Genomic DNA, 21,859 nt, shown 5'->3' with positions numbered 1-21,859 from the left:
AAGCCACATGTTCTGGTGACTTTCACTCACTCTTCAAAGGCAAGGAGCTCTCCTCCTCCAATGTATCTATCTATCTCTAGCTCAAGATATCTGGCTTGCCATTCTCATAGCTTGCCAGTTTCTGATGAGCCAAGGGAGCACTGTGCGTCGTCAGCTCTCCAGCCCGGGACAGTGATGAGGGCAAGGAGCCATGCTTGTCAGGTTAGGCGTCGTTGTTGTAGCCTCCGTCGCAGCTTTAACTCTTAAGAGAGCCAACAGTGGCAGCAGAGGTACTATACTTGCTTCTCTCTTGCAGTGGCACTTCCTTCCTTAATTTGTTCCTCTGAATTTCTCACTGAAGCTCTTGTTGAACTTCAACAGATGGCCAAGCAAGGAAAGGAAAAGACAAAACTCGCTACTCTGAACATGTAAGGGCATGCCATTCTCTACTAGCTTAGAACTTGTGAGTTTAACTGTAACTGTTCTTCGCCCCTCCTCGATGTCGTTACTTCCTCTGGCTGGTCGCCCTCAACCGATGCTGGACGGCGGACCGCCTTCGAAGCCGAGGTCTGTCACACCCGGATCATTGCCCCCTCTGTGATCAATGCGACGAAACGATTGATCATCTCCTGGTCACATGCCCGGAGTCTCGGCAGCTTTGGTGGATTGCTCTTACTGCTATCGGTCATTCTGAATGTCTGCCTCTCAATGAGCAGTCCTTTCATGCCTGGTTATGTGACAGTCGCAAAAGGATGATTAAAGACCATCGCCGAGGGTTCGACACAATTGCGGCACTAGTAGCATGGACAATCTGGAAGGAAAGGAACAACCGGGTCTTCAACCAGAAGAGCAGACCTTGGATGGAGATAGCTAGGGCTATGATGGGGGAAGCGGACCTCTGGCAGATGGCTCGATCAGCCATACCGACCATGATAGTCCCTTCACTTGTTCTTTGGTCGCCAAATCATTCGGGTGATTAGGCTTCTACTTTTCTGTTCCCCTCTCCTGTACCCTGGCCCTTTCTTTTTATTTTTCAAGCCCGTTCTGTGAATACATTTATTCCTCTTAATACAAAAATGCGCGTCTCGCGTATTCCCAAAAAAAACTGTAACTGTTCTGAACACGTAAGTGAATGTCATTCTCTACTAGCTCAAAACTTGTGAGTTTTTAACTGTTCTTTTCAATTGCTGTGGTTCAGGGGGAGAAAGAAGAAGAGAAGGAAGAGGTTAAAACAATCAGCGGCATAATCAATTCAGCTCTTTCAGATGATGACGACATGCTCTCCGAGATCGAGAGCCTCCTATCAGGGGAGATTGACATCCCCCTATCAAGTGACAGGTTTGACGTCAAAGAACGCTCTTGGTACAACAGTGTTAACTCCGAGCTGGAGAGGCTGCGTGGACTTGTGCGTGAGCTGGAGGAGAGGGAAGTGAAGCTTGAGGGAGAGCTGCTAGAGTACTATGGCCTCAAGGAACAGGAGACTGATGTTGTAGAGCTACACAGACAGCTCAAGATCAAGATGGTGGAGATCGACATGCTCAAAATGACCATCAACTCGCTGCAAGAGGAGAGGAAGAAGCTGCAGGATGACGTCGCCCGTGGCACAGGAGCCAAGAGGGAGCTGGAGGCTGCGAGGAACAAGATCAAGGAGCTGCAGCGACAGATACAGATGGAGGCGAACCAGACGAAAGGGCAGCTGATGCTTCTAAAGAACCAGGTGATTGCGCTGAAGTCCAAGGAGGAGGAGGCAGCCATCAAGGACGCAGAGGTGCAGAGGAAGCTGAAGAAGCTCAAGGAGCTGGAAGTGGAGGTAGTTGAGCTGAGGAGGAAGAACAAGGAGCTCTTGTATGAGAAAAGGGATCTCATCGTTAAGCTGGATGCAGCACAAGGAAAAATAACAGAGGTATGATATTAGTATCATTTTCACTCAGCAATTATATGCTTCTAAAGCCTCACATTTGCATGGCATCATTTGCAGCAGCAGCAATTGTTTTTAATGTTGACATATTTTTTTTCATGATTTATGTGGCATGCAGACAGCTGGCTGCTGTCCTACATTTTTACCCCCTCTATCCTCATTTTCACATTAAGAAAAATAGGCACAAAATGATAGGATTTATTTTTTTTTCTTTTTGTAGTTTCCCCTTGGGATTTCATCAATCAATTTCATGACAAGGACTCAGAATTTAGACTTATCTCTCACATTATCAACACTGAATTATTATCCATTGGACTAGGCTTGCACACACTAACATTGGTTTAACTGAAAAATCCCTTGCCTATTCAATAATGCATAGCTATATTGAGAGCTAAACTTATATTTCAAAACCACATCATAATTTCACAGTGCTTCTCTCAGAAAAGGAAGAATGAACTAGCAATAGATATTTATATTATGTTCATTTTCAGCATATACAGATATATTAATAACGTAGCTTATCATTGTGCAGAGTGATGTAGTTTCCCATGCAAGAGAGGAGATCAACAAGCTGAGGCATGTAAATGAAGACCTTACCAAGCAAGTAGAAGGCCTACAAATGAACAGATTCAGTGAAGTAGAAGAGTTGGTTTACCTGCGTTGGGTTAATGCTTGTCTGAGATATGAGCTCCGCAACTACCAGGCACCATCTGAGAAAATTTCTGCTCGTGACCTTAACAAGACCCTGAGCCCAAAATCGCGTGAGAGGGCCAAACTTCTAATGCTGGAATATGCAGGATCAGAACGAGGACAGGGTGACACTGACCTTGAAACTGCTTCTTCTGCACCTTCTTCACCCAGAAGTGAAGACTTCGACAATGTTTCAGTTGACAGTTCTTCTAGCAGATACAGCTTCTTTGGCAAAAGGCCCAATCTGATGCAAAAGCTCAAGAAGTGGGGAAGGGGCAAGGATGATGGAAGCAGCTTAGCTTCACCGACACAGTCCTTCACTAGTGACTCCCCAAAGAGCGCCAGCCAGAAACCAAAGGGGCCCCTAGAGGCTCTCATGCTCAGAAATGCAGGAGATGGTGTGGGCATTACAACCTTTGGAAAGAGGGAACAGGATCCCAGTGATATCATGGATGAGGCAAATGTTGCATCTTCATTCCATTTGATGTCAAAGACTGTACAAGGTTTTGCTGATGACAAGTATCCCGCTTACAAAGATAGGCATAAACTTGCCACAGAACGGGAGAAGGCAATAAAAGAGAAGGCCGAGAAAGCTAGGGTACAAAGATATGGCGGTGTCAACAGTTCAGGTATTGTGCCATCTCCAAGATCTGCACTCCCTCCAAAACTTGCTCAAATAAAGGAGAAGGCTTCTACAGCTAATGTTGAATCCAGCGATCAACCTAGTGATAACCAGAACAACCCTCTAGTAGTGACACAACTGAAACTTGCAAATATTGAGAAGAGAGCTCCAAGAGTTCCTAGGCCACCTCCTGCACCATCAGCCACTGCCAACACTGCAAGTGCGTTACCTCCACCACCGCCACACCCGCCAGGTGCACCTCCTCCACCACCGCCTCCTGGCAAACCTGGTGGCCTGCCACCACCGCCACCACCCCCTGGTTCCCTACCTAGGAATCTTGCTGGTGGTGACAAGGTACACCGTGCTCCAGAGGTTGTAGAGTTTTATCAAAGTCTCATGAAGCGTGAAGCCAAGAAGGACACAACTTCTCTGGGATCAACAACATCAAGTGCCTTTGATGTGAGAAGCAACATGATTGGAGAGATTGAGAATAGATCAACATTCCTCTTAGCTGTAAGTTATTCAAGATGATGCTACCTTTCAGAAATATATATACTACCGAATTCCCTTAGTCCATTAGTAATTCAGGTAGATTATTATGAGGACTGACTTTTTATATAAAAAAATGGATTTGTTTCAGGTCAAAGCGGATGTGGAGACACAAGGAGACTTTGTCGAGTCTCTAGCAAATGAGGTCCGAGCAGCAAGTTTTGTAAATATCGACGAAGTTGTTGCATTTGTAAATTGGCTTGATGAGGAACTATCCTTCTTGGTAAGCTTATCTATTTTTTTTCTATGCAACACATGACAAAATAGTTAGTACTGAAAAAGGGTCAAATAACATTTTAGGTCGATGAGCGGGCAGTACTAAAGCACTTTGATTGGCCAGAGAGCAAAACTGATGCGCTAAGAGAGGCAGCCTTTGAGTATCAAGACCTGCTAAAATTAGAACATAAGGTTTCGTCGTTTACTGAAGATCGAAAGCTTGCATGTGAAGAAGCTCTCAAGAAGATGTATTCCTTGCTTGAAAAGTAAGCATCTCCTCTGAACCATTCTTCTCCCAAATTCCATGGTTCCTCAGATTGAGATAAGTCCAAATATCTTTAGCGAGCATAAGCATTTGATGTTTGATTGGACTAACAAGTATCATACTTATCTCAGAGTGGAGCAGAGTGTTTATGCGCTACTTCGTACCAGAGACATGGCCATATCACGCTACAGGGAGTATGGAATACCGGTGGATTGGCTGTCTGATTCCGGGGTAGTTGGAAAGGTTAACATACATCTCTAGCCTGTGTCTATTGTCACTTTTTAGACCATGTAGGAAATCTAAAAATCCAAATTCCATCTTGTTATGTTGGGAATAGATCAAATTGGCATCTGTTCAGCTGGCGAAGAAGTATATGAAGAGGGTTGCCACAGAGCTTGATGCCTTGCAAGGCACCGAGAAAGAGCCCAACAGAGAGTTCTTGCTTCTTCAGGGTGTGAGATTTGCTTTCCGAGTTCATCAGGTATATAATTCCGCAACCATGTATGTAATAATGGTGTTGATTAATCTGAAAGGTGAAATGGAGATTTTTCTAATTGACAACTTACTCTCGAGTGCTCTGCAGTTTGCCGGAGGGTTCGATGAGGAAAGCATGAAGGCATTTGAAGAGCTAAGAAGCAAGATGTCTACACAGACATCTGCTCCACAAATTTCCGATGTATAGCTCTAACCATGATGCATTCCACACTTGTTTACTGGTTTCTTTATTGAAAGGCAAGATTAATTGAGTAGCTAAAAGTAGTAGAAAAAGAGAAGTGTAAATCCCAATATAATATTGCTGTCTCCATCAAAATGTATATGGCAGGAAAGAATGATAAGTGTACAGATGATAAATACATGTATTACTAGATTATTGTGTGTGTATTTGTTTGTATTTAAAGGCTGCAAGTGAATTTTAAAAGCAAAAGAAGAACTAGTACTCCCTCCTTCCCTTAATGTTTGACACCGTTGACTTTTTTAAACATATTTGACCGTTCGTTTTATTCAAAAACTTTTGTGATATGTGTAAAACTATATGTATACATAAAAGTATATTTAACAATAAATCAAATAATAGAAAAAGAATTAACAATTACTTAAATTTATTATTTGAATAAGACGAACGGTCAAACATTTTTTAAAAAGTCAACGACGTCAAATATTTTGGGATGGAGATAGTAGTACCTATCAGCTACTACTGCAGAAGCTATTCTCAACACTGAAGAGGCGGAACAAACCTTGAGAGCTGAAGTAGTTAGTACTCGTATACATTGCAGTCAACTTTCAGCTGAAGTAGTATACTCTCTGCAAATACATAATTTTTATTTTTAAAACTAATATTAAACCCTAAAACTCGATGCAAACAGTCCTGAATCGTGGAGAAAATAAGTGAGAGATTCCTAAAGGAAAGGAAGTGAAAATTGAACAAAACTGTAAAAAAAAAAGAGAGAGAGAGAAAAAAGTTAAATCGAAATCTGGGAGGAAGGAGAAGGACCTCATTCCCGGAGGCAAGCACGGCCACCGCGGCACCTCATTCCGTCGCGCTTCACACCATTGCCACGCTTGAGGGTATAGGTCATGTGCGTCACCACCAAACGTTTGGGATTTTTTCTTTCATGACCGAGGATTTCAACGGCAATTTCTTTTAGGGGAATTTCAACGGCAAATTAAGAGGCAACTCCGCAAGCGCAACAACTGCGGAAGCGGAAGGGAATGCCATGCCCATTCCCTGTTAAAAAGAAAAAGGAAATGGCCCATGCAGGTCTCGAACCTGCGACGACGCTCTAACAGCTGAGCTAATAGGCATTTTATGCTTTTATGCATATTACTGATACTTGAACGAAGATGAGGAGGATGCCGCGCTCTGCTGGGCCTGAGAATGAGGTTGCTCTCTCCGGCAGCGCTTAGAGCAGAGAGACACAGGAAGAAGATGGATGGGAAGCCAAGACGAGCAGTAGAAGCAGCTTATTTATTGAGGCCGAGAAAAGAATTGGGCCATAGTCAGTCGACCCATTTATTGAGGCCGCCTGCGGCAGAGAGAGAAGCTCTCGCTCCTCGCTCTCCTCTTGAAACCCTAGACTAGAGCCACCAGAGCACGCAGCCGCCGCCGCCGCTGTCGACGACGAGTTGAGAATCCAAGGCGATGCCGAAATCCAAGAGCAACCGCCCTGGTAACTGTCCCGTCCCATTCAATTCCTAAACTTCACTGCTCATCCATCCACCTGACTCTTTCTTATCTCGCTCTTCACATCGTATCTTTTGCAATTGCACGGTTATTACGCTGTTAGTTCCGGGAAAATCATCCTAGTTTAGTTTGCACAACTTGCTTAATTGTTTCTTTTACTCGCCAATACTACACACCATTGTGCTGTGATGTGATGTGCCTTTTTCCCAATGCCAAGCGAGATCTAAACATTTCTCTTTTTCCCCGGCCCCTACTAGATTACGACTGTTCTACATATTCTTCACAAATTCGTCTTCTTTCGTAATTAGTTATCAACATCGAGCTCTATTTTTTGTCGCTCTAATTCGAGCGCAATAACTTTGTCCAAGACGAAGAAGAAGCCTGGAGTAGAGCGGAAGGGCAAAGTGGTTGCTGATATCAAAGATGTTGTTAACAACTTCGCTAATGCCTATGTCTTCACCTACGACAACATGAGGAATTAGAAGCTTAAGGACCTCATAGAGCAGCTCAAGTCCTCTAGCAGGTAGGTAGTCTAGATTGCCTGAACTCGATTTTCATCAATGTCTTGGTCTGTATATTTAATCGTTGATGAAACTCTTAAATACTCCCTTTATGCCAGGATATTCCTTGCCGGAAAGAAGGTCATGCAGATAGCGCTGGGGCGTTCACCTGCTGATGAAGCTAAAACATGCCTTCATAATCTTTCCAAGGTGAAATTTTCCTTTGTCAGATGATACAATCCACACCATTCCTATGAATTATGACGTCCTAATTGAAGTAAGTTTTTGTTATTTAGTTCCTACAAGGTGATACGGGGTTGTTCTTTACTAATCTTCCAAGAGATGATGTAGAGAGATACAGTCTCCTTATAAATCGTTTGAGAGCTTTTACGGTGTTTGCGAGATATTTACAGGTATTGAGAGGTGGGGTAATATGGACCGTTGATCGAGAGAGGGGTAAGGTACGGAATAAAATTTATTGTAACCGATGGCAGTGAATTAATTAAGTAGTAAAATATGTGCATTTCAAGTGGATGGAATACTTGGCTGGACTGTACCAGTACTGATAGGTAGTAAAAACGTAAATCAAGCATTGATTTACGCATCGAATAGATCTCCACGGGAAAAAGATCAGATCCGTTTTATTTCTTCTTCTGCGTTGTCTTCCACATTGGTTCGTTCTTGCACTAGGATTTGACCTAAATTCACCAAAAAGAAACAGAGGGAGAACCATCGGAATTGTCGGGGATTCAACATGAGACGAGATAGACCAGTCAACGGCATAGGTGAAGACCATCGGGTGAGATCTAGTTGACACAATTGATTCGTTATTTATTTACGTAGTTCACAAATTCCTTCGTATATGGGAATGGAATGAGATCTCCTCTGTTCTACCCGCAAGGAGACACGATCGAGGGAGAAGCTTTGGCACGATAATGTGTTATTTCGTACAAAATATAAATCTATAGAAGATCACGCAAATGAGAATTTTTATGCTAGTAATGTATTCTTGGAACAAAATGTAAATCTAGAGAAAATCACATAAATAAGAACCTCAAAGAACACAATGTAAATCTACGGGAAACCACGTAAAAGAGAGAACATATATGCTAGTACCATGTAAATGACTTAAGTGGTACCTATGCGGTACCGATTTAAATTTGAGGACAATTCTGTCATTTTCTCTCTACTAGCAAATTTATGTTTTATTTTTGATACCTAAGTACCTACACTAATACTTAAATACTTTTTACATGATACATGTTAATGAGAAGCGTTGGATTTTTACATTTTTTGGAATGCAAACACCGTAAAAGCTCTCACATGGTTTATACTTGTACATGATGACTGCCTATGTTTTGTATGAACACTTATTTGCCATTTATTCTATTGCAGATTATTTCGAGAATTTGAAGAGCATGATTTCGCCAGGACAGGAAATACAGCAACAGAAACGGTATTCAAGTTATTGGTTCCCTTTCTATTTGCGTAACCGTGGGGCTGGTCGCCGGCGCCGTGCTCGGGCGCATGAGCGTCAAGGCGTGGATGGCGTTCGTGCCTGTGGACGACACGGTGGGGGCGTACAGCATCTGGGGCGGAGGCTTCCTCTTCCACTGGGGAGTCATGGACTACTCCGGCGGCTACGTCGTGCACCTCGCCGCCGGCGTCTCCGGCTACACGGCCGCGTACTGGGTGGGACCGAGGAGGAAGGAGGAGGAAATGGCAATGGCGGGTGGTGGCCGGCGCGGGCATCCTGTGGATGGGGTGGACCGGATTCAACGGCGGCGACCCCTTCTCCGCCAACACGCACATCTGCGCCACCACCAGCATCCTCGCTTGGCGTCGCCGTCCGGGGGAGGCCGTCGGTGGTGGGAGCGGTGCAGGGCAGTGTGCATCACTCCGGCGGCAGGGCTGGTGCAGTGCAGGGGTGGGCTGTGGGCAGCTCTGCTAATGGGCGTTGCGTGGGGGACACTGCCATGCTACACCATGAACAACGCCCAGCCCAATTTGGAATTTGGCCCATAGTGGCCCATGTGAATGTTATGAGATATTGTGGAGTTTAGTCCCACCTGGTTGGTTGTTTAGAGTGAGATATACCAACATATAAGGCTTCTAGACTCCATCTCACCATCCCCAGGTTAATCCTTTTACATGAAGCGAGGACGAAAGCATAAGTGGGATGGTGGTAGGTGTGGTTCATTCAGTGTTGCAGAGTGGATCTGAGTTGTTTGGACTCTGGGGCGTTTCAAATGGTATCAGAGATGACCTTCGCGGCCACCGGCGCGTGCTGCGTGCGGGCCAAGGGCTAGACATGGGGTTCATTGCACGTGTAGGCTCTGCGGAGTGCACAGCGTGGCACATGTGCTAGCACTGGGCGCACAGTCGCGTGTGCTAAGAGGGAATGTTCCTGGTAGTTTGCCTGATTGTGGGTATGTTGGGCCCGACGAGGACATCGGGTTCTTTGAGGGGGTGTATGTTATACCCGGCCCAATTTGGAATTTGGCCCATAGTGGCACATGTGAATGTTATGAGATATTGTGGAGAGTTTAGTCCCATCTTGGTTGTTTAGATTGGGATAGACCAACATATAAGGCTTTTAGAGTCCTTAAAATTTACGTAGGACACACGATACAAATCTATTTAATTATGGAAAAAGTACAAATTACCCCCTCAAACTATTGCGGTCGACCGAATTACCACTTAAACTCGAAAACCAGACATCATTCACCCTGAACTTTCAATACCGAAATCTATTTAATTATTATGGAAAAAAAATGCGAATTACCCCCTCCCCCCGAACTATTGCGATCGACCGAATTACCCCCTAAACTCGAAAACCAGACATCGTTCACCCTGAACTTTCAATACCGGACAAATTACCCCCCTCGATCTACTTCAGAGCGGTTTTATCCTACGTGGCAGTCTAGTCAATATTTTTGTTTTTTAAAATGGTAGGGCCTACCTGTCATACCCTCTCAACTCCTCTTTCCCCTCTTCCTCTCTCTCCCTCTCCCTCTCCCTCTCTCGAGAGCGTTCGGTGGACGCAGAGGTGGTAGCGCGGGACATGGCGGCGCGGGGCTAGAAATCGGCGGCAGCGATGGCGGCGGAGGAGGGCCGGAAATGGGTACGTCGCTTTCCAGCTTACAAATTATCACCAGTGTGAGCACAAAGCGCCGCCTGCTCCACCCGCAGCCCGCCGCCGCTCCGCCGTGGCGCTCGCCCGCCGTCCGCTCTGCCCACAGCCCGCTGCTCTGCTACCGCGCTCGCCCCGCCACCTGCATCCACGCTCACCGATAAGCCGATTCTGCCTGCCGCCGGCCCGAAGAAGAGAGGAGAGAAAAGAGGAGAGAAGGAGAAGAAAAGAGAAGAAAAAATATGTGCAGCTTACATGTGGGCCCCATGGACATTTTTTAATTTTTTTGCTTATTAGGATGCCACGTCAGCGAAACCACCCATATATATTACTATAGGACCTTAAGTGCACGGTTTGTGTAAGTTTAGGGGTACACATTTCTGATTTTGTGGTTAAGGGATCTCAAAAAATCTCGCTGTTAAGTTGAGGGACCTCCGGTGAACTTATTCCTATAAAATGAGAAAAATGTTCAAGCCCATATATCGAGGAGCCCATGAAGGAGGCCTGCCCAATGATCCCTTGTTTCCTTCCTTCGTGTCCAAACAGACGACGTACATCCCCTCTTGTTAAACCCTAGAGCCACCACCCACAGAGCAACATCGCCGCCGCCACCGCCAGCCGCAACAGCACCGACGACGAGGACGAGCTGAGAAGACGAGGCGATGCCGAAATCCAAGCGCAACCGCCCTGGTAACTGCATCTAATCCCTATACTCCGCGGCGATTCGTTGCTCATCCATCTATCTGACTGATTCTATTCTTACCTCGCTCATATCCTATCTTTTGCAATTTTATATGGTTATTATATATGCTGTTAGTTCTAATCATAGAGAATCATACAGTTTACTTTGCACAGCTTGTTTACTTCATTCATGCTTTTCACTCGCCAGTAGTAAGGTACAGACTATGCTGTGATGCTGTTTCCCCAAGGCCAAGGGAGATCCAAAAACCTTCTCTTTATTTTTTTTCTATCCTGCATATTCTGCACAGATCGCTCTTGTTTTGTAATTAGTTAGTTATCAGCACCAAAGCTCTAATTTGTGCCCCTGATTCGAGCGCAGTAACCTTATCCAAGACCAAGAAGAAGCCTGGATTAGAGCGCAAGGGCAAAGTTGTTACCGATATCAAAGATGCCGTCGAGCACTACGCTAATGCCTATGTCTTCACCTACGATAACATGAGGAATCAGAAGCTCAAGGACCTCAGAGAGCAGCTCAAGTCCTCCAGCAGGTAGCTGCCTTTTATTATTATTAGTATTATTAGTCTAGCCAGTACTGTGCCTCTCTGCTCAAAGCATCAAATGATATGCTGCATAGATTGAATTTTGGCTTTTCGCTTTAACCTTGCAACTACAACATATTTGCATGTATTTACAAAAGCTATTCTAGGTTGGCTGTTTGATGAAATTCTTACATACTCCCTTTATGTCAGGATATTCCTTGCTGGAAAGAAGGTCATGCAGATAGCGCTGGGGCGTTCACCTGCTGATGAAGCTAAAACAGGCCTTCATAAACTTTCCAAGGTGACATTTTCCTTTCTTAACACTTGGCATATAATACAATCCACACCATTCCTATGAATTATGAGCTCTTACTTGACGTATGTTTTCTGTATTTAGTTCCTACAAGGTGATACTGGACTGTTCTTTACTAATCTTCCAAGAGATGATGTAGAGAGGTAGTCTCCTCATCCAATGGCTTGCACTTTATACTTATACATGATGACTGCCTATGCTTGATATGAGCTTTTTTTTTGCCATATATTCCACTGCAGATTATTTCGAGAATTCGAAGAGCATGATTTCGCCAGGACAGGAAGTATTGCGACAGAAACGGTATTCAAGTTATCCTTTCTATTTATGTACCTCTGTTCATGGCTTGTTTTCTCAGTAAACAATCTAGAATGTCCATGCTTATCGAGATTTATGCTGACGTTACCAATGACAATGTTAAGCTCTTTGGTTATTTTAGGGATGAAAGTAGTAGGATTTACAGTAACTTGTGGAAAATTAAGTCAAAAGCACTTTGACAGGGTTAAGCTCTTTGGTGATTTTGTTTTAGCTGTGGTGTCTGCAATGCACAATGTCTGGAATAACTATTCACTTTCTCTTCTTCATAAAACATGGTTTACCAAATTTAGAACCTGATGATATGTCAGGTGGAGCTTAAGGAAGGCCCCTTAGAACAGTTTACACATGAAATGGAACCCTTTCTACGCAAGCAAGGAATGCCAGTTCGTCTGAACAAAGGTTAGCAGTTTCCCTACATTTTTTGTGCGCGTACTGGAAATCACCAAGCGAAATGGTTGTAAAGTTTGGCCTGGTTGATGCAGGTGCGGTAGAATTAGTTGCAGATCACATAGTATGTGAAGAAGGGAAGCCCATTTCACCAGAAGCAGCACAAACTCTGGTACGTACTGCATATCGTGCATGATTAAAAAAAGAGAAAATTGCAATATTAGGACTGCAAACATGGGGGCTTCGCTGTTTTGACACTCTGAGTGGATGACAAATGGGCCCATCTGTGTCTATGAAATGTGGGTCCAGTGTCATTATACCAAAGGTTAATGTTTGCAATGTCATAATTGCAAATCCCCCATTAAAAAAATGCAAAATCAGATTGGCATTTTTGATGATGTTAATATTGTGACCAAGCCAATGGCAACATCTTTGTGGTGTCGTAATTATTATGTACTTTAGGAAATACACAAGTTAAAATGTATTGGGCAATCCTATGTCTTTCTATTCCATTGCATTAAGGTCCTCTTGAATTTCTGTATTGCAGCGGTTGCTTGGGATGCAGATGGCAACATTCCGACTGTACCTTGTCTGCCGGTGGTCCTCTGATGACTTCGAAGTTTACAAGGAAGGCTTGGCGCAACTGCGAGCTGGTGAAGCTGATGATTCTTCTTAAGCTTGTTTGGCTTGCACACCCAGTTTGCAGTGACGCAACTTGCTGTCTTGTTGTGCTGAGGCAGTTTTTGGTATTGTGCGTGCGCATGGCGTCTGTGCTCTTGGTACGTTGGAAATCTGAAAAATGTAATATGTTAACAGGGTGTTCGTTGTCCTAGTATTTTCTATAAAGCTATTCGTGTCTTATTAACAGGGTGGCACATCTACGCAGCTAACATGCTTCATTTGTTGGTATTTAAACTCTTCCGAACAATTGTTACTCCCTGAATGAATTCGTTGGTAGCTATAATTTGATTTCTCGCCAAAAAAGAAGAAAGAAAACGTACTCTTTGGTTGTTTTTGGTGCCTAGCCTGGGGCCTCTCTGAGTGTTGTGTGCAGGTTTGTTTGTTTTATTAATGTTTCATTCTTCCTGTTTCTTTTATTTAATTCTTCCGTATAGAAAATTTCCGAAATGTTATTTCCAGTTCATATCTCAAAGGTGATGATAAAGAAATAGGCCAAACCTTTTTGATGTCATGAATGAATATTGAAAATTTGTAAGACTCGGGCTGCCAGGCTTCATTAAGGAAACTCATTGGGGGTTACAAACTGAGATTCCTTCAACTATGTTGCTAAGCCCTAGAACTTGACATTTTCTCTTGTCTCCTGTCTACCAGTCAAGCTATATATATATATATATATATATATATATATATATATATATATATATATATCTATCGTTGGTCTCTTCCTTGGTTAATGAGATATAGTACTCACTCCGATTCACAATGTAAGTTTCTAGCATTTTCTATATCCATATTGATTTTAATGAATCTATATAGATATATATATCTAGATTTATTAATATTAATATGAATGTGAAAAATGCTAGAATGACTTATATTGTGAAACGGAGGAAGTACATTTTACACTCACAAGCAAGTGATTGATTTGCACTCTTGTTAATGAGATCACCCCGATTCACCGTAGTAGACATATGACTTGCTTGCTTCTCATATGTTGTTACTACTAATAAGATACTATTCCATATGTCCTGTTAGTTAGGACCGTACTACTACATGGTTTATTAATCAATACAGTACATTATTACTATCATCATCATCATCTTGTAAGTAGATGAAGCAGCAGATCGAACTCAAACTAGGAAGAGCAATGGCGTCGGTGGCGGTGCCGTAGTGGCTGAACAAGGGCGACAATGCTCTCCGCCACGCTCGTCGCCCTGCAGGGCTTCCCGGGCCTCGCCCTCTTCTTCGCCGGCGCCGTCCCCCGCAAGTGGGCGCTCACCTCCGCATTCATGGCGCTCTACGCCATGGCCGCCACAACATGGCCTTCGGCCGCCGCCTCCTCCCCTTCGTCGGCCGCCCCGCCCCGGCGCTCGCCCAGGACTAGATGCTCAGCCAGGCGCTGCTCCCCTCCACCCTCCACCTCCACTCCAACGGCGAGGTGGAGACGGCGGCGATGGCGCCGCTGTACCCGTCGGCGAGCATGGTGTTCTTCCAGTGGGCCTTCGCCGGCGTCACCGTGGGGCCGTTCTCGGGCGCATGAGCGTCAAGGCGTGGATGGCGTTCGTGCCGCTGTGGACGACACGGTGGGAGTGTACAGCATTTGGGGCGGAGGCTTCCTCTTCCACTGGGGCGTCATGGACTACTCCGGCGGCTACGTCGTGCACCTCGCCGCCGGTACTGGGTGGGACCGAGGAGGAAGGAGGAGGAAATGGCAGTGGGTGGTGGCAACCTGGTGGCAATGGTGGCCGGCGCGGTCATCCTGTGGATGGGGTGGACCGGCTTCAACGGCGGCGACCCCTTCGCCGCCAACACCGACTCGTCGGTGGCGGTGCTCAACACGCACATCTGCGCCACCACCAGCATCCTCGCTTGGATTTGCTGCGACGTCGCCGTCCGGGGAGGCCGTCGGTGGTGGGCGCGGTGCAGGGCATGATCACCGGCCTGGTGTGCATCACCCCGGCGGCAGGGCTGGTGCAGGGGTGGGCAGCTCTGCTAATGGGCGTCGCGTCGGGGACACTGCCATGCTACACCATGAACGCCGCCATGTCGTTCAAGGTAGACGACACGCTGGGCATCCTGCACACCCACGCGGTGTCCGGTGTTCTGGGCGGCGTCCTCACCGGCGTTTTCGCGCACCCTACTCTCTGTGACATGTTCCTTCCGGTGACCGGCTCAAGGGGACTCGTCTACGGCGTCCGCGCCGGCGGAGTGCAGGTGTTGAAGCAGGTCGCCGCCGCATTGTTCGTTGCCGCATGGAACGTGGCCGCCACGTCCATCATCTTGCTCCTCGTCAGGGCGTTTGTGCCGCTGAGGATGACGGAAGAGGAGCTGCTCGCCGGAGACATTGCCATCCATGGGGAACAAGCTTATACTAATTTTTCAAGTGGCACTAATTGTAGTTTAAGCCATGAGACCATTGAGGTCGGAAATTCATAATCTTTTCTTTTCATGAAATTAAGCCTCCGTGCCTCACTGACAGAGTGACAGCTAATCCATCCGGCCATGGTTGACACAAGTTGTTGAATAAACTCATCGTCTAGTTCCTCCTTTAAAAAACCAATAACTGATGGAATTACAGATTACCGATTGGTTTTTGGTCAACTTTCTGGATCAGTTTTACCGATTGGTTTTTAGTCAACTTTCTGGATTAGTTTTCTCAAACATATGTGCGTGCTTTGTGAACAGTAGTCACTCCTGTCACAGCATAAGCGTATACTCTTTTTGGCATAGGCTCATAGCCTTGCTTTATTTTTGTAAGAGAAAAAAAATGGCATTGTTATTAATTTCCAGGGCTATTCAAACAAAGGTTTCAGAGTTTGACAAGAATAGTAGTACAAGGTCAAACATGTACAGCTTTCTTCTAGTATTTTCTGATGAGATGCATGTTCCTGATCTGAGCTACTTCCTCCGTTTCACAATGTAAGTCAATCTAGCATTTCCATATCTATTTAGATTCATTAGCATTAATATGAATGTGGGAAATGGTAGATTGACTTACATTGTGAAACGGAGGGAGTAGCAACTTAGCATGCTCTGTTTTGGAACCTAATTACTACTGCTTCCTCCTCCGACCTAAACTATTGTCTTCTTTGAAGGAGGGGTCATTGAGAACTTGTGCAAGATTAGCAGCATCCTTTTCGTGATCAAAATAAATGATGTCTGACTCTACCAAGTCCCTGCCCTCACTAAGCTCGGACGCAACAGAGCCATACATACGAATGGCATCATCAACATTGTAGTCAGGAATGACGTCAGCATCAGCATCGTCATCGTCATTAGAATAACTTCCAGTTGCACATGGTGGATGCAATATCGTTCTTGGTTCATCACAGAAGCTGCAAAGGCGACCTGTTCGGAAAACCAAAACAATATTATTATTACACAAATCCAGCAGGGCACAGGGTTTGAAATTTCGGTTCGAAATCTCGCCCCCCACCAAAATGCTAACATCTCGTTCGTAAATTTCGGTTTTTTGCTTTTTTTTTGTGAATTTAGTCAAATTTTATTCAAATTTATTTAAAATCTGTCAAAAATTTTGGAAAAATTTTGTATCGTCCACCTGCGGCAGAAATGTTAGTTTCGAAATTTAAAACCCTGGCAGGGCATTAGCATGCATGCAAATTGCAATAACGATTGCCACAATTAATATGCCTGTCTAATACATTCCTTAACGAAAATAAAATTTAGTAGAGTAGGAGCATATATATGAGAAGAAGAGTTGAGTGACTCACCGAAACGTGCACTGTAATCTTGAACAGGGCAGCAGATGGGCTTTGAATTTGATTTGTTAAATCGACCAGGTTGTGAGTCCCAGAATTCGGCGAAGAAGAGTTTGCGCACGGGGGGGTTTGCCTCAGCACCATTGAGCACAGTGCCTGGCCTGGTGGTCGGTGAGGAAGGCGAGGAGGCCGTAGGTCATCCGGGTGGGCGTGGGAGAATCTGAATCTGATCGGCCATGGTGGTGGATGGTGTTGAGGATGATGTTGGTGACGGGGTGGGCGAGGCCCAGGCAGCATCCGGCGTCGGCGAGCTCCGGGATGTCGTCCAGGGGAAGCCGGCGCGCCGCCTCGTCGTACCACGTGTTAATAATAATGGAGGAGTCCGCGGTGTGGTTGTCGTCGTCGTGGTAACACGTAAATCTGCCCAAGCTGCTGCTGCTGCTCCGTCGCTGTGGGTTGGGGATTTTCCGCCGCTTCATCGCAAAAAGCTGACTTTTCCTTTCTTTCTTCCTTCCTTCCTCGTTGATGTTTGTGTTCGGTTGGATGGCATGTAATAAGTTCATCTGAGGTCCCTTAACTTGTCGACGAATCCGATTTCCGTCCCTCATCTGGAAAACCAAACACAACGGGTCCCTCAACTATTAAAACCGGTGCAGATTAGGTCCCTCGGCGGTTTTGGCTAACGTGGCGCATACGTGGCTAATTTGACTTAATCTTCATCTGACGTGGCACTTACATGGCAATTCGATCCCGAAAAAATAATAAAACCCGTGGGACCCACATGTCAGTCTCACAGAAAATAACAAAAAAAAATGGTGGGACCCACATGGGCCCCACATGTCAGTCCAACTCACCCCTCTTCTTCATCCTCTCTCCCCCATCTCCCCTCTCTTCATCTCTCTCTCCTCTCCTCTCCTCTGTCATCAGGCGACGGAGAGGCAGCGGCGATGCGGTCGGACAACGGTGCCTATGCGGAGTAGCTCGGCCGAGCGACGGCGGCGCCGTGCGGCGGGGCGCGGCTGAGTGGAGGCTCGGCGCGAGCGTGGCCGTGCGGCGGTGCCGGCTCCGGTGAGGGCACCGCGGGTCGCGCCCTCGGGGGTGCGGCCGGGCAACGGTGCCGATGCGGAGGAGCTCGACCGAGCGACGGCAGCGCCGATGCGGTAGGGCGCGGTTGGAAAGAACAACACGGAATCAAACGACACCAAATTTTTATCGTATTTCTTTTATGTTGTTTTTCCTTCTCTTCGTTTTGCTCCTCCCGATCTACTGCAGGCAGCTGTCATCGTCATCGTCGTCCCTCCGGCTGGCTGGTGGTGACGCTGCGTCGGAGCAGCTGCTGGCTGCTGCTGCGTGTGCATCTACGCAGCAGCGTTCCTGCATGAGTTAGACGCAGCAGCAGATGAATTTTTGTGTTGCTTTCCTGGAATAAATTTTGGTGGCAACATTTTCTTCTTCTTTCCTCGGTTCTCTTCTTCTTCCTATGGCGCCGGTCACCGTGGAGTGGCGCTCGCGGCTGCTTGGGCGGCGCGGCTCCTCCGGCCATGCGCCCCACCGCATCGGCGCCGACGTCACTCGGCCGAGCTCCTCCGCATCGGCACCGTTGCCCTTCCGCACTGTTGAGGCCGCGACCCGCGCTGTGCCCGCGTCGGGGCTGGCGCCGCCGCACGGCCACGCTCGCGACGAGCCGCCGCTCAGCCGCGCCCCGCTGCACCGGCGCCGCCATCGCTCGTCCGAGCTCCTCCGTATAGGCACCACTGTCCGACCGCACCGCCACCGCGTGCCACTGCCTCTCCGTCGTCTGAGGAGAGGAGAGGAGAGAGAGATGAAGAGAGGGGAGATGGGGAGTGAGGAGGAAGAAGAGGAGGGGTGAGTTGGACTGACATGTGGGGCCCACCATTTTTTATTATTTTCTGTGTGAGACTGACATGTGGGTCCCATGGGTTTTATTGTTTTTTCGGATCGAATTGCCACGTAAGCGCCACGTCAGATGAAGACCGAGTCAAATTAGCCACGTAGGCGCCACGTCAGCCAAAAGCGCCGAGGGACCTAATCTGCACCGGTTTTGATAGTTGAGGGACCCGTTGTGTCTGGTTTTCCGGATGAGGGACGGAAATCGGATTCGTTGACAAGTTAAGGGACCTCAGATGAACTTATTCCTATATACTACTACAGTATAAGAGAGGAAGGCTGGAGGCCCAACAAGAATCGGATACGGGAGCCTGCCGCCTGGAGCCCACTGTAGCTTATCACCGCTTTCTTTTTCCTGCCCAACTGTTATCGATCCATCCATTCCATATATCTCCCTAACATCAACGATCAAACATTTCTGCACAATTTCCATCCAGCCCAGCATAATGCCCTTACCTTATTATTACTTCCAATTCAAAAAGATCATGCATATCCCCAACCCAAGCTGTACTAGTCTTTCCCATCGACTCTTTATACATCTGTTGTTGGAAATAACTAATTATTCTACTACTAATATAAATTTTAAAAAAACTATTAGTAAATTAAATATCATCTTCTTAAACAAACCTTCTTCTATTCTACTGTATTACGCATGTAAAAACGTGTAACTACTAACGCGTTGCTAGCTTGATCATTCTGATATACTAATACCTGGCCGTCTGGTCATATGATTTATTTGACTTTTGATCATTACATTTATCATGCTTCCACGCTTCAAAAGGGAATTAATTAAGTGCAAGCTGACACACCACATGTTATAACTGTATTAATTAAGTCATAGGGTTTTCGACTCTGCGCTCTCTTCGGTCTCAGTGGTTCTGGAGTCCATCCACTCAGAGGGCCATCTGTGGTCTTTAGCTGGTGTTGCCGCTTTTGGAGACTTGTTGAGAGTGTAGCGTGGCTCGGCCCCTTCCCGCTGCTTGGAGTTTGTGTTTAGCTCGAAACTGACACAGAGTCGGATGGTCAGACCGCGGGCTGGCCTGTCTGACCGCTCGCATAGCGCCGGTCTGACTGGCAGCACCTGCCCGGTCTGACCGGACCCGACAAAACAACAAACCATGTTCATCACCTGAAAATCAATCATTACCAAAACCACTTCGCCAATAATCTCCAAATATCAAAACCAATAATCACATATGCCAATTGTTCATCATAGAATAAAGAATCAAAAACACTTTGATTTTACAACCTGGAATCTAATGGCAACTGACATTCAATTTACTCTGTAATTCTACTTGTTATACTTATCTTTCTACTATATATCTACATCCTATGAGTAAGTACTAGTAATAAAATTCAAATATTCTCATAAATGTATTAAAGGGGCATATATAGTTTCTTTTTCTATTAAAGTATAGTTCATCTATTTCACACTATAAGTCATTTTGAGTTTGAATAGAATTATATGTGCTTCTTGAGATGCACTCGATAGTGTAGTGGCAGGGGTGTGTGGTTTCAACTCTAAGATTATGTGTTCAATCCCTAACATGCTCACAATTTATACTTAAAAAATGTTTGCACGGACATGTCTCCCTCCAAATCACTTTTTTTTAATGTGCTTCATATATGGGGCTATAACTTCTTTGAAGTAAATGCTAGATTTAATTATATTATCTTAAAAGAATATGTGTTCAAAATTTATATGGATGTCAGTGATTAGTGAATCCAGATGAGAAATTGAGAGGCCAAAATTATATAATACAAATATCACATGTGAATAACGAGTTGTTAGCTAGCTAGTGCCATTCTGATCTACTCTGGCATTGAGTCATAGATATATCTTGCAAACGTCTGGCTAATATATATATGCATGGCCGTCTGACGAGATCATTTGAGTTGATGATTAATTTATTATGCTGTTGGTTCAAAGGGAATTAATTAAGCGTGAGATAACACCATATGCACATGATTAAGTATGGTTTAGTTAATTGGTCAGTAACCTCTATACGCGGGCGTCACACGGTGGAGAATAATAAATAATCAGGTGACTTTTAAATAGAAAAAAGAAGTGAATAACTAATTAATAACCAGGTGACCGTTAAATAGAAGAGAATTTTATTTTTAGGCACGAGCGACATGCCAATGCATATGTACGTTACTCCAAAGTCCAAACTAAACTAAATGACGCGGAAATTGAAGATCCGTTTCGTTGCGCTTGCTGCATATCGTATCGTTCGATCGATCCGGCGGTCAGTCAATACCACATGCATGTGATTAACGTTGAAGCTTCTCTCCTCTTACCTAATTATAATCCCACTGGATCTCTTGCATATATATAGCTCCTATATATATATATATATGATATATCACTACCCTCATCAATCCAGCAGCAACAGAGTCGTCAATTAATTAATTACTGGCAGAATTAATTACTGGTTTAAGCACTGGGCATGGCATCAACAGCGTCGTCGTCGGTGTTCGCGGCCTTCGACAAGGACGGCGACGGCAAGATTTCCACGTCCGAGCTGCGCGGCTGCATGGCGGCGGCGCTCGGGGAGGAGGTGTCCGAGGAGGAGGCGGCGGCGATCCTCGCAACGGCCGACACCGACGGCGACGGCTTGCTGGACCACCACGAGTTCATGAGGCTCTCAGCTGCTCATCAGATGCAGGAGCCAGCGGAGGAGAGCCTGAGGTGCCTCAGGGAGGCGTTCGACATGTACGCGGAGGAGGAGGAGACGGCGGTGATCACGCCGGCGAGCCTGCGGCGGATGCTGAGGCGGCTGGGGTCAGAGCATCAGCGGCTGGAGATGGAGGACTGCAGGGCCATGATCTGCAGGTTCGACCTCAACGGCGACGGCGTGCTCTCCTTCGACGAGTTCAGGGTCATGATGCTCATGGCTTGACCTACGTTTTAATTTGTTGCACTTACTATTTCTCATTCATCCATTCATTCTTTTGTTGTCAATTAATTAATTAGTGCAGATGACAGATTGATTGCTAGCTAGTTGCTTGGCAATTCCTCATGTGTCCATATGATGATAGACTCATTCAATTTTATTGTTTTTTTACTTTGCAATTTGCATGCCATGAGGCATGAGTTTACCATAGCACGCACGAGGAAGAATAGCTAGGTCTAGGACAACTTTGTTCAATGTTGATGGATAGAGACACAAGAGAAGAGATGGAAGAGTAAGCCCTGCCCTGCAGCTTCCCCATTTCAACGTTTTAGACGACAACGGCAGAGCCCATTGTTTGCATTGCA

At 45.8% G+C, this 21,859-nt stretch overlaps 3 protein-coding genes and 1 pseudogene across 3 annotated transcripts; all 4 read left to right on the top strand.

The window, feature by feature from the left end:
• The first annotated feature begins 1 nt into the window (after position 1).
• LOC127753646 (protein CHUP1, chloroplastic-like) lies at positions 2-5,131 on the top strand. Its single transcript, XM_052279059.1, has 9 exons — positions 2-269; positions 361-407; positions 1,178-1,882; positions 2,430-3,722; positions 3,850-3,981; positions 4,059-4,240; positions 4,371-4,482; positions 4,577-4,720; positions 4,823-5,131. Exons 1-9 carry the CDS (start codon positions 191-193, stop codon positions 4,919-4,921), a joined length of 2,793 nt encoding a protein of 930 aa, XP_052135019.1. The 5' UTR covers positions 2-190; the 3' UTR covers positions 4,922-5,131.
• A 1,048-nt stretch (positions 5,132-6,179) lies between these two features.
• On the top strand, positions 6,180-15,503 carry LOC127754833 (ammonium transporter 3 member 1-like; annotated as a pseudogene).
• LOC127754834 (uncharacterized) lies at positions 10,577-13,170 on the top strand. Its single transcript, XM_052280430.1, has 8 exons — positions 10,577-10,744; positions 11,115-11,283; positions 11,485-11,575; positions 11,672-11,730; positions 11,827-11,887; positions 12,211-12,301; positions 12,385-12,461; positions 12,837-13,170. The coding sequence occupies exons 1-8, from the start codon at positions 10,717-10,719 to the stop codon at positions 12,963-12,965; spliced, it is 705 nt and encodes a 234-aa protein (XP_052136390.1). The 5' UTR covers positions 10,577-10,716; the 3' UTR covers positions 12,966-13,170.
• A 5,487-nt stretch (positions 15,504-20,990) lies between the features above and the next one.
• On the top strand, positions 20,991-21,597 carry LOC127755574 (probable calcium-binding protein CML25/26). The gene has a single exon (XM_052281254.1). It carries the CDS (start codon positions 21,048-21,050, stop codon positions 21,498-21,500), a length of 453 nt encoding a protein of 150 aa, XP_052137214.1. The 5' UTR covers positions 20,991-21,047; the 3' UTR covers positions 21,501-21,597.
• Positions 21,598-21,859: the final 262 nt, after the last annotated feature.

The sequence above is a fragment of the Oryza glaberrima genome, chromosome 11 (assembly GCF_000147395.1).
Source record: "Oryza glaberrima chromosome 11, OglaRS2, whole genome shotgun sequence".
NCBI lineage: Eukaryota > Viridiplantae > Streptophyta > Magnoliopsida > Poales > Poaceae > Oryza > Oryza glaberrima.
Note: the sequence above shows the minus strand (reverse complement) of the source record. Positions and strands in the feature narration are given on the sequence as shown.